The sequence below is a fragment of the Asparagus officinalis genome, chromosome 1 (assembly GCF_001876935.1).
Source record: "Asparagus officinalis chromosome 1, Aspof.V1, whole genome shotgun sequence".
Taxonomy (NCBI): Eukaryota; Viridiplantae; Streptophyta; class Magnoliopsida; order Asparagales; family Asparagaceae; genus Asparagus; species Asparagus officinalis.
The window spans coordinates 129,542,353-129,555,821 of record NC_033794.1 but is presented as its reverse complement, the minus strand read 5'-3'; the positions used below and the strand labels follow the sequence as shown (position 1 = coordinate 129,555,821).

At 36.0% G+C, this 13,469-nt stretch overlaps 1 protein-coding gene and 1 long non-coding RNA gene across 2 annotated transcripts in view; both read left to right on the top strand.

The window, feature by feature from the left end:
- Positions 1-11,244, top strand: part of LOC109849111 — a 21,163-nt gene extending 9,919 nt beyond the window's left edge. The window contains exons 2-3 of the long non-coding RNA XR_002249002.1: positions 9,568-9,999; positions 10,098-11,244. This is a non-coding gene — a long non-coding RNA (uncharacterized LOC109849111). The remainder of the gene's footprint in view (positions 1-9,567; positions 10,000-10,097) is intronic.
- The window catches only part of LOC109848949 (GDSL esterase/lipase At5g45670-like), a 3,160-nt gene continuing 2,934 nt past the window's right edge, over positions 13,244-13,469 (top strand). The window contains exon 1 of the mRNA XM_020418723.1: positions 13,244-13,469. This exon is cut by the window's right edge and continues 33 nt beyond it. Coding sequence (XP_020274312.1) covers positions 13,289-13,469 — 181 coding nt within the window. The 5' untranslated portion in view covers positions 13,244-13,288.

Sequence of the window (13,469 nt, the reverse complement as noted above, 5' to 3'; positions counted from 1 at the left end):
GGGGGGGGGGGGGGGGGGAGTATACCTCAAATGAAATGACTGAATATTATCAAGAACACGATATTATTCATGAGGTAACTGTTCTTATACACCGGTCTAACAAAGTAGCTGAACGAAAGAACAAAACCCTTATGGACATGGTGAACTGTATGTTGTTCAGTTCACGAGCACCTGAAAATCTCTGGGGTGAAGTTTTCTGCCTGTTTCATTCTCAATAAGATTCCCCACAAATCTTCTGATATAACATTTTATGAATATTAGAAGGGGAGAACTCCAGGTTTAACTTCTTCCGGGTTTGGAGTTGTTTGGCTAAGGTAGCTATTCCCGAACCTAAGAAGAGCAAAATTGGATCTAAGATTGTTGATGCTGCTTTTATGGGATATGCAGTAGATAGTAATGTTAACATATTTTGTCACACATTGAAATTGCAGCGAAAAATTCATAAATGCGGGTTACGCGACAACAGTAACTCGTGCACGAGACAAGTCTTATGCACGAGTCAAGCCTGACACGTCTCACATAGTTTATCTCAAAATATTCATAAACCTGCTGATGATAGAAGTTCAAAGCAACTATATATATATATATATATGTATATAATCAGTACTTATAACCCACAAGCTCACCGTTATAAGCATTTTACAAAATAAAGTAAATTCTTAACTGTATGTAACATTCAAAAAGAAGGCTGTTCATATAACGCCTCTCAGCAAAGCGTCACAACCAAAAGTTTGGATAGAATGAAGTCACACCGGATTTGAAAAAAATTAAAAAAACAACGGGGTGAGCTAGAGCTCAGTGAGAATATTTCCCACTAGAGGTCCTAGATAACTAACAAAATAATAATAAGGATAATTTCCAGAAATAACGAATTATAAGTTTTGCATCAGAAATTCTAAAATAGCAAAATACGAACCAAATATCATAATATTGTCGTCTTCAAGAAAGAATGCAACAATTATATTTTTTTACGTGCAACTGAATATACTGTGATATTTCCTAGAATCAAACCCTTTTTGAATCAAGGTAAACATTAATAAAGAAAAGAACTACTAATTCTTACAAAACCAGAGGATTATTATTTTCTCAATTTCACAGTCAATTGTCAGAATTGTAATTCTTGATGAATTATTCATGAATGTAAAAGTTACCTCACAGGTCACATTAAAGCTACGAATTATAGCCTAGTAGCATGGGAATGCGTAAAACGCATCACATAACAGATAATTCTCGGGAATCGAATGCACCTAACATTGTCATAGGCTACTGGCCAAATACAAATGGGTCAGAACAAATTTCAGAAGGGCCAATACAGAAGGACCAATACAGAGGGGCCAAATAAAGGTGCATTCACCATATGACAGGCAGATTCACTCCATAGTGGACTTTTTGAGGGTTTGAAAATATCGAGAATCATTTGTCAAATGAGTAACACCTTGCGTATCAGAATTTACAGAGATATTTTGAAATAAAGTGGACAAGGGTAAAACTCCTCATCCCAGTTAAAACAGTTTACGGATTTTATTTTTCTTTATTTTTATCAAATACTAAGTCACACAAAATCTTTGAATCCATTAAATTGTTGAAATACGTTCAAAATGCTTCTTTAAAAGCTTTCAGATAAAGCAATACCCACAATTATTTGAAATTGCATAAGAACCAAATTCACTTTTCATAGTTCATATAAAATCAAATTGATTTTTCATATCTTGTACGGAATCAACATCGTATTTATGGCTTAGGCCACAACAGGAGTAGATCAAATCACCTTTTAACTTTATGTACATGAAAATGATATTTTATTTATTTTTCGATTTCAAGATAAATCAAATATAATATTCATGTAATTTCATATTATAAAATACTAGTGAGAAATAAACTCACTTTTAGTGGACACGATTTTCCCAAAATATTATTTTCCCTGGATATCAACCAGATCCTTAGATTTTCCCTTTTTTCTGTCACTGGCTTCCTCTCTTTCTTCTTTTCCTACATATTTTTTTTCCAGTCCGTTTCATGTATATCCTAAACACAAAAAAATCATTTGCAAACCCTAGATTTTTAACTTCATAATCATAACAAGTTATCATCCTCACTCATTCTAGTTTGATTCAATTTAATAAAACTTACTATGAAAGTTGAAAGTGGGTTATACCTCAAACTCTCATGACATTAAGTATTAAATTCTTAAATCAAAGAAAAACAAGGAAGAAGAGAGTTTATACCTTAGTTTTTTTCTTTTTTTTTAACCCGAATTTCTCCACCCTTGCCTCCCTTATATACTACTGTGAGGCGGTGGAACTTTATCGACATGGTAAAGCGGTGGAATCACTGACATAAGATTATATATATATATTATATTATATATATTGTTATTATTATTTTAATTTTTTATTATTTTTTCTGGGGCTATTACAGATTTCTAGTCATTAACTCTGACATCAGTGACATATCCAACAATACTATCATTGAAGCAAGAGATGCAATTGTTAGACCCTAGAGGAGGGTGATTAGGGTCTTATGCTAATCTAATCCGATTTTATGCTAATTAAAACTTATTAATAAATCATTCTTGCAAGATATACAATATGTTGTGAGCAAGAATATGCAATATGAACAAAGAAAAATATCCTAGCAATGAGATATACTATGAGATATATGCGAGGATATACAAACAACATAAGAGTAAACAATCTAAACTAGATAGTGGGCGATATAAGCAACAAACAATATACAAAGACGATATAAGATATGAACATAAAAATAAGTGCACCAATGCAATCACACAAACAGAATTCAGTTCCCACGACCTACGTTTTCGCTTCTCACCTCGAGGAGATCTCCACTATCACAATCGGGTTTTCTACGCTCACCCGAATAACGTTTACACCTCACACTCGGTTTTCTAGTTCACCGAAAACTTTACAATCTCACACTCTTACAATCCCACTTTACACCCTCTCAAGTGTTGGTCTCTAGTCCGTGTCTCCCTCAAGTGTTAGGAATTACAACCTCTTTCTAGGTATTGTTACCTACCCCACTCTTCTTAGGACGATCCCGTCTCTCACAACACACTTCTCTCGATGTACAAGTGTATTACAAGGTGATCTACACAATTAGGCACGAATATAACTTTGGTTGTTCTCTACAATGGACGAGAACTCAATTAAGCTCACTCTCAATTGATACAACTCCCCACAACCCAATTATACAATGTATGCAAATACAATAAGCTCAATGGTTGTGTGTGTAAGCAATGAGAAAATCAATTATAAACTGATAAACAACAAATAATTAATACAAAGCTAGTATTGAGTTTAGAAATTCTTCTCTGAAAAATAAGATGGGGAGATGGATTAAAATAAAGTTCAAACAATGTAGATGATCTCCTCCACTTGTGAAAGCTTCTTCACAAACCAAACAAACTTTAAACCAAACTTAAACACACTTAAACACCCTTTAAAAACTTGTTTAAACTTTTCTTGGATATTTGGAACTGAGGATATGTGGGGGTATTTATAGGAACCCTAAAGCCAAGAGAAAACACTGTAAAAAGATCAAAAATCTAAAAATAGTACAGTCTGAAAATATAGCCGTTACAGTGTTATGAGTCGACTCACAACTCGGTACTGTTCATGAGTCGACTCATAAGTAGCCGTTACAGGCTAAAAACCAACTTTTAGATCGACTCATAAAAATCATGAGTCGACTCATCATGCATGGGTCGACTCAGCAGAAATAAAATACACTTTTCAGCATAGTTTATGAGTCGACTTATGACAGACATGAGTCGACTCAACCTGATGGGTCGACTCATGATGTTATGAGTCGACTCGTCAGAAACAATGTAAACTACACAACGGTTTATGAGTCGACTCAACACTGTTCATGAGTCGACTCAAGACATACACACTGTCTGTTTTAAACAGAAATCTGATTTTCAAAACTCTTTTAAAAATAGCAAATAAAATCAGAAAAATATAAAACTTTGGGAAATAATTGTAAACATGATAATAAATATCTTACAAATACTGGTTTTTAAAAAGGACCTCCCAAATGAAAATATCATCATTTTACAAAATAGTCCAAAACATAAAAATGTAAACACAAGTTTTGACATTTTAGCTTAACCATGTTTTGAAACATTACAAAATAATTTTGTAGACTTAATAAAAGATGTATATGATTATTATTAAGTCCAAAAACTAAGAATACAATATTTTCACAAAATCGCATATTTTGCAAACTTTTCAGAAACAATAAATATGATTTCATTGAACTAAATAAAATTGATATTGATAAACATATTTTGCAAACTTTTCAGAAACAATAAATATGATTTCATTGAACTAAATAAAATTGATATTGATAAAATCATATATATGCATATAAGTATGAAACAAGAAATGTATTTTCAATTGTATTTAATTGTTTCATATTAAAACTTGAAAACTATAAAACCAAAACATGTATGGATATATATAACTATATATACATAGAAACCAAAACTATAATGTGTATATATATAACTATATATATACATAAAAACCAATATAATGTGTGTGTATATGATTGAGTTTAAAGTACCAACACACATAATATAAACCTAAACTAAATATACCCAAACTATAATCTTGATCTTCAATAAGCTCTTCTTGGTAAACTTACGGATGAAGCTAAGAAGTGCTTTTAGACTTGAAAGTATTTGCTTCAATCTACTATTCCACCAACCTCCATTGGATATGATCGTTGAAGCTCAATTCCATCCATCCTCCAACCTGTTGTTTATCTACAATAAATAGATAAACACACACTAGACAAACAACATTAGTGGTAAATTGTTTGTTAAACATCATCAAAATAAAGAGGCCAATAACAATCTACTTTGAAAACATCTTTCCTTTGAAATCCAAAATCACAGATTACCCTATATCATCTCTTCCTTCTGATCGACCATCTTCTAGTTCTTCTCAACCTTTAGATATTGAACATCGAAGAAGTAAAAGAGATAAGATTCAAACGGATTTTGGAGAAGACTTCTTTACATTTCTTGTTGGAGGTGATCCAAGCTCCTTTAAGGAAGCAATGGATTCCCCTGAATCTCCTTTCTGGAGAGAAAACATTGATAATAAAATCAAATCTATAATGGAAAACCATATTTGGATACACCGACTTACCTTCAGGTTGTAAACATGTTGGTTGTAAGTGGATATTCAAGAAGAAACTTAAAGCAGATGGTTCTATTGATAAATATAAAGCTAGATTAGTAGCTAAAGGCTATACTCAACAAAAAGGTATAGATTATTTCAATACATATTCCCCTGTAGCCCGAATCTCAACTATTCGAGTATTATTGACCTTTGTTGCTATTCATAAGATGACCATACATTAGATGGATGTCAAGACTGTTTTTCTGAATGGTGATTTAGATGAAGAAATTTATATGAACCTACCTGAAGGCTTCATTGCCAAAGGTCAGGAAAATAAAGTCTGCAAACTTGTTAAATTTTTGTATAGTTTAAAACAAGTTTCTAAACAATGGCACCACAAATTTGATAGTCATTGCACAATATGGTTTCACTGTGAATGAACACGACAAGTGTGTTTACTTCAAAGTGTTAACCAATGACTATGTCATCCTCTGTCTCTATGTTGATGATATTTTTATCTTTGGAACAACTCTTAAAGAAATCCTAAAGGTTAATGATTATTTCTCCAAGAACTTTGACATGAAAGACTTAGGTCTTGCCGACATGATACTTGGAATGAAAACCACTAGAGATACTAGAGGAATATCCTTAAGTCTTTCTCATAGTATTGAGAAAATGCTGATCAAATTCAATTTTCATAACTCTAAACCTATCTCTACACCTTATGACTCTTTCATATCTTTGAAGAAGAATGAAGGTGAACATGTCTCCCAGCTGAACTATCAGCTGATTGGATTTTTCTTGTACATATCCAACCGGACTAGACCCGATATAGTTTATGCTGTAGGGAGACTGAGTCGGTATACCAGCAACCCTAGCAAAAATCATTGGATTGCCTTAGAGAGAGTATTTAAATACTTGAAAGGCACAATTGACTATTGCTTGACTTACACTGGGTACCCCGATACAATAAAATGGTATAGTGACGCCAACTGGGTCACGGATTTTAACAGTGTAAAGTCTACACCTGGATATATATATTTTTTGTGGTACAGCTGTATCCTGAAAATCTTGTAAGCAAACAGTAATTGCCAGGAGCACCATTGAGTCTGAATTGATTACTCTTAGTACCACTTGCACAGAAACAGAATGGTTAAAAGATCTACTCTCTGAACTTCATTTGATCCCTAAACCCTCTCCGCCAATTTCTATTTGCTCTGATTCTAGATCCACCATAGAGCTTCTGAAACAAGTGCATGTTAATAAAAAACTTAACATGCATATTCAAATAAGATATAAATCTGTACATGCCTGCTAGGCAAAGTTGTGATTCTAGCATTTGTAAAGTCTGAAAAGAAACTTGCTGACCTTTTGACTAAGGGTCTATTCAGGAATATGGTTCTGGATTCATCGAGGGAGATAGGGTTAAGCCCATAGATGAGATCACTGACAGCGGGAACCCAACCTTTATTTGGAGACGTAGTTCTAATATAGGTTCAATGTGATAGAAACAAGCTAGACTAGTGACACTCGTGTGGAGCATTGACCTAGATATATTCATATATCATTATGGTAGCATCTGCTACTACCCATTCTCTATGATGACGATGCTCTTATGATACAGCTGGTTAGGTTGAGTTTTACTTTTAATAAGTCCAACACATGTATTATGGAGGGTATGATATCCAGCTGTAGTATTCTTGGAAGACTTACCTATGTGAGAGGAACCGTGATGACCGCGGTTGGGGGGGCTGGGCTAACTCTTAGAAACTCTCATAAGTCAGCTATTGTGAGCATGACTTTTAACGCTCAACCCGCTTTGCTTAATAGATGAAGATATATTTTGTGTTTTCATCAATACCTGGTACAAGGGGTCTTATTCAATGCCTAGTTCATTATGTCCCTCGGGTTACGATGAACCCATTAAGGAAAGGTTCAAAACCGAAAGCTACCTCTCCCGAATTCACGATACGAAATGTTGTCCAACCTATATTTGTTTTATGATTTATTGATTATTATTTTGAAGTTTTCAGTCAAATATTGCATTTTCGGGGGATTGTTGACCTCGTAGAGGAGAAAAGGCAATTTTGCCTTCAATGAATAGTCCCCACATGGACTAAGTTGGTGAATAGTTGAGAGTTTAAATTGTTTGTCCTCTCTATGGGCTTTGAGGGTCCCTAAGAAGGGGGTGTTTTGGGCTTTCTATTGTTTGGGCTTTGCATAACACGCGAGCACGCACGCCACGCTGCGCGCGCCACGCTGCACCGCACACGGTTTTTTTTTTCAAACTCTATTTTACACGTTTTCTCGTTTCTTTTGACTCGGTAATTAGCACACGTTTCGGAAAACGTGCGAGTAGATGTGGGAAGTTTAAACGGATTCGAGATTTTTGGGAGAATGTGGCGAGTTTGGCTGAGCTTCTGAATCCTATATATACAACTCTAATCCAATTCAGAAAGACAAAAAAAAAAAAACAGAAAGCTCTCTTCTGTCTTCTCTCTCTCACTCTCAAAAACTCACTATTGAATTTCTGTCGTTATTATTTTTTGGGCACCATCTTCATCTGAGCAGAAACTCTTTACTCTCACTCGAGTATAGAGGCCAGCCGATTTCGAGGGTTTTTACCGCTAGGGGAGAGGGGATCATCTGCGTCAGGGCGATAGGCGGGTCCTCAATCTTCTAGGACAGTGCTTGCACGACTGCTCCCGATCATATCAGATTTTTTGTTCTTTTATTTCGGATTCATTTGCATGCTTATAAATTGATTTGATATTTTTTTAACAATATGCTGATAAGGGTACACCGTGTAATGCTATCAAATGCACTGTCATTTCTGGATCCTAAGTGCATTGTCACATTATTAAGATAGAATACATTATTAGTAACATAATAGCAATTGGACTCGAGTGCGTTGCATGCACTGTCAAATTATGTTACACCCTCATATACATTATTGTGTATTCGAATGATAGGTTATTGGGTTGGATTTTTAGCAGCATTCTTGGGGTTCGTAGAGCAAAGTGATGTCAGGTGATGTCACTTTGCTCTACGGTGAATCCGCTCCTGTCTTGTTGGCATTCTTTTTTGTGGAAGCATGGTGGTATATTAAGGTCCATTTAGTCCTGGGTTGATTAGTAAGGAGTCAATTAGCGAGTTTATAGAGATTTTAATTCCCTTCATCTTGTAGCTAGTTTTAGGACATTTGTCCTAGATCTCTAACAGATTATCTGCCAATCTATCAAATTTTGAGATATATGAACGTGACTGTAACTTTTGGTAATTTTGTGATGATGATAGTTGTTTTGAATGATATAGGGGCCATTGAAGGAGGCAATACTGGTGCTTCAAAGTGAAGTGGTGGAGGGAGAGCTTCTCAAGGATTTGATTGAAGTAGGAGCAAAAGACTTAGATGGGTTGATTTATTTGGTAAAAGAGATGTTTTCTCCCGTTGGTTCTGCTGACTGCGAGCTTTGAAGTTTGGATATTTTGTTTGGGCTTTTTGTGTACAATGGCAAGTTTTCTTGTCTTTGATTTCATCTTATGTAGGAGCGTGGGCTAGATATTGAAGCTTGGACAAATTTTTTGAACTAGATGCATTCTAGTACTTATTCACCAAAATCAACCATCTCTAAGTTTATTTACAGAAATCGACTCCAATTTCAGCCATGACCGCAGCACAGACTGAAATTGAGTCGATTTAAAAAAATGTCATTTTCTAATTAGCTAGGATTCTCAACCCCGCTTAATTAGTAAAGATTAGTACGTCCAAAATAGCCATGATTGGCAAACCTGGCTATTTTTGAACTAAGTCCAAAATAGTTGTGGTTGCCGACAATGGATTTTTTAAACTACGATCTACTAATTAGGCGGAGTTGGCAGCCCAGTCTAATTAGTAACATATGTTTTCTTATAAAAACCGACCCTAATTCAGCCAACGGCGCTGAAGTGACTGAAATTGTGTTGGTTTTTATGAATAAAATCGAGGTGAGTTTATTTCTGTGGGTAACTATTTCAAATATTTGTTACTAATTAGGCGGGGTTGGCAGCCCAGTCTAATTAGTAACATATGTTTTCTTAAAAAATCGGACCTGTTTCAGCCAACGACGCTGACGTGTGGCTGAAATTGTGTTGGTTTTTATGAATAAAATCGAGGTGAGTTTATTTCTGTGGGTAACTATTTCAAATATTTGTCCGTTGAAATTTCTACTGACACATAATAGATTGTCCAAGGCTGCCTTTAGGATGAATTTGGGATTGAAGTTCAATCAAAGTGAAACATGAAAAAGTAATACGAAGATTGCTTAATTGTATCTTTTCTGAAGGCTTCCTAATTTTTTTTGTTTCTTTTGCAATGTTACTTATGTGTTTCCGACATCAGCCTCAAGTGGCGTTTTTTAATTTTTGTCAAACTATCCAGTGAAGCAGCCACTTTGATGATTTGCAACAAAATCATGACGATTCACAGCTTCGGAATAGATTGTTGCTGTAAGAGGAACAGGGCTGATAAAGATCTTATGCATGGCCGCATCTTTGATGTCAACCACTCTATATTAACAGCTTATGTAAAACAATATTGAGGTTGGTGTCACACTACCAGTTCTGTTTGGCGATTGGTTCATTACTCAGGGTATGTGAGCTTCATGAAAGTAGATTATGCACACATCCTATCCTCCTATGTTTATTACTAGTTAGATATACTTGGCATGCTTCTAGTTGTGGGTGATTTCTTGAAATTATTCAAGCATCTTGTTTCTTTACTAGGTGTTTACTTCCCCTGTTGGATATTTTCACATGGAGGAGCAGAGATGCGTAACTTTGCTAATTAAAGGATGTAATTTTTCACTTTGGAGTAAACTTCTAGCCTGCAATTTCAAATTTTTTCCCCAATATCCTCGAATCACTTGTTACGCAGATTTTTCTATATATCCTCAGAATACACTTTTGCAGATACTCTTTGGAGTTTGATAATGGACTACGTTGCGAGCATGTACAGGATCGCGGTTGTAAATGTGTAAACAAAACGAATGGGGGAAAAGAAAGGGTGTCGTAGCTGGGGGATCTTTGAATAGGAAGGAAAGTGATCCATCTGTTATGGCTGGCTCTCCTTGGGCGAAGTAGAGTTTGTACTTATTGTGGGAACACTAGAAAGTTTTTTATTTGGGGCCTTGGGAAAATATCCCCGGCCAGTGCAAATGAAAATTTCGTCTCTCCTTTTAAGTTTTTGTTGTGTGTGTACTGTAATCCTTTACTCCTAGAAGCAGAAGCTATATATGCAGTAAAAGTCTCACAGTGTGAAACACAGCCATGTTGTATGGATAGTGAATGCTTTCTTTGTATTATAAGTTTATATCAGAGAGAGAGAGAGAGAGAGAGAGAGAGAGAGAGAGATGTATGTTTGGTATCAAGCACAAGTTTTTGTGCTCGGTAGTGAGATGACATATTTCCCTCCACTCATTAAAATCGGAGTCCATATTCACACGGGTTGGGGAGTTGTTGGGAATTGGAATGAGTAGATGAGAATATGACACCTCACTACCAAGTACAAAATTTGTGCTTGTTACCAAGCATATCTATTTTTCTCTCTATATATATATATACAATGTACATATCATCCAATATGATGCCCCTATATTTATTAAATATCTGTGACATATCCCCGGCATGCACCATCCGATATGAAAATTTTCTGTTCCATTTTGTCTCTGGCAGCCGATATTTAGAACATTGCTTAGTATCAGTACATTTTAGTTCACAGGCCCCTGCGACCCAACGGGTATAACATTGTATACTGCTCTATTAATCTTACTAGTTTGAAAGAACAGGGTCCTGAGCAAAAAAGTAGTCTTTGGTCTCCATAACTCGCAGCTGCGGATAGAGATCTGTTGGGGGGTGAAATTGCACCGATCATCTTCATCTCTACTTAAAAGCATCACCTTCTTCTAAACCTTCATATGTCATTTTCCCACCATAAATAATTTTAACGATAGGTGCGGACTTTTGATAGAGCAATGGTACCAATTAGTTCTTGTGTGTGGGTTCTAGCGGTGAGCAGTTACAAGATCATGTGAAGGGTACAGCGTGTAATTAATAGCTTTTCTTGTTTCTTCACGTGCTGTTGCAAAATTACCTTCCCTTTGATGCTAGTTAAAAGTCTGCAATCTTTTGAACAATTACTACTTTGTTACCTACTGGTGACTGCTGTTTTTTACCCGTTACATTTCCCTCGGCCTTACCTTTTCCTTCTTTTTTTTCATTTTTTCCCCCGTTTAATATCTCTGTAGTAATAATTCCTTTACATTCTCTGTCAATTTACAGGAGCAATACCTGCGTGTAACTCTGCAGCCTCCTCATCTGACCCCATATTTCACCTTCTGCTTTATGAGTTATTGCTACATTGACTTTGTATGGGATGACAATTAAGTTGACAACTTCTTTTGTTTTCATTGCAGGGAGCACCCCAGATCAGCCACAGTTTTTTAAGATCCTGAGCGCAAATTGTAAGTCCCAGCCTGACCTAGGCCTACAGGGGAGAGTTATACGGTGCTCTGTGTATGCGCATTGATGACGAGATTTAGTTGGCATTGTGCTAAAACAGCTTGCGGATCTTCAATACCCCACAGGCTTATTGGTTAGATGGCGATCGGCACATACAATTCGTCCGGTTGCTTCTGGCGGATTTTCATAACCTTGCTGCGCGCGCGAAAATGTGATGCGCATTTGAAATAGGTGTTCGAACTCTTTGAATCTCCGGTGGGGACTGACTTTGCTAAAGTAAAAAAGCTCGTATTGCAGCTAAATATCCCTTTTTCTTCCAAATATTTCTACGAATGCGTTTTTTTTAATATAGAAGTACACTTCTTCTACTTATTAACCGTTGGTTTAACGGACTTGGGATTCGTGCGTCGACCAACCGTTAGGCATTACTATGGATTAGCAGATATCATTTGTTTCCTTTTTCTCATAAGAGACATGTCATTTGTTTCCTTTTTCTCTTATTTGGGAAATGTTGGTCTTTTTTTTTATCATCGATCGATGAATGGATTAGCAGCTTAATTAGGGAGCAGCCGACAGCGCCCAACTCCAATGATGATGTTCGGACTTATCATTAAGGTGTTTTATTAGACAGTGATATGCGTTAAGAGCGCCTTATTTATTTATTTATTTATTGTAACCTTTAAAGTGTTGTCATCATCATCATCATCATCATCTCTCTTTGTTTTGATAACCTTCTTTCATTGGTTAATTAAAAGCTTCTCCATGCCGTCCAATTAATCCAAGCAGACATGAAAATGATTTTTGATATTGTACCACGTGACGGGAAACTGGAGCTAGCACAGTTAATGGCAGTGATCTCCTTTTTTTTTCCTTTCTTTTTTTGGATGTTTAATGAAAGGAAAATGATAGGGGCATACCTTCAACCACACCTCCAATCACACCCCCTCTCTCATTTGCTACAGTGCACCGGGCCCCACATGTGATTTTAAAAATCTAAAATCACATGTGGAGCGCGGTGCACTGTAGCAAATGAGAGAGGGGGTGTGGTTGGAGGTGTGCTCCTAGTGTCACCCTGAAAGGAAAATGTAGGGGCTTAAATTTGAAATTTTAGATGGATAAAGAAAGTAATGAGTTCACATTTTTCTTGCATAGGAGTTTCTGTGACACATGAGACGGCTAAAAAAGCAAGATAACAAATAGTAGCTAGCCATTCAATTACTTTAGAATATTATAGTACAATCGGTGTGGGAGAACTTTAAGGGTATTTCATTGCATCTCCAAACCGAACAACTACCAGATATATAGAATTTCATTAACCCTCCTCATTTAATTTTAATTCAACCAACCAAAAAGAGAAATCCTCTCTTTTCATTTTTACTCATATTAATTACTCTCCTCCTACTATTTCAAACGTAGACCAAGTATTTGCTCTCTCAAGTCTCAAGTCTCAAGTCTCAAGTCCCACATGAACGCACGTTACATCCGCGTATAGCGTTAAATGCTCAAAACCCCACCCCAACCAAAAACCAAAGCCGCCTCTCTCTTTCTATATAAACTCAGTTACATTCCTTAACTCTCTCCACCTCTCAATTCTCTCTTCATCTCTCTTCTCTTCTCTCTTCTCTCTTCTCCAAGCTGAGAAAATGGCCAAGTGTGGGCTCATTGCAATTTTGTTGCTATCGTGGGTTTTGATTAATAGTGTGAATTGTGCTCCTCAAGCCCCTTGTTACTTTATATTTGGTGACTCTTTGGTGGATAATGGGAATAATAATAACATTGCATCATTGGCTCGAGCCAACTATCCACCGTATGGTATTGATTTTC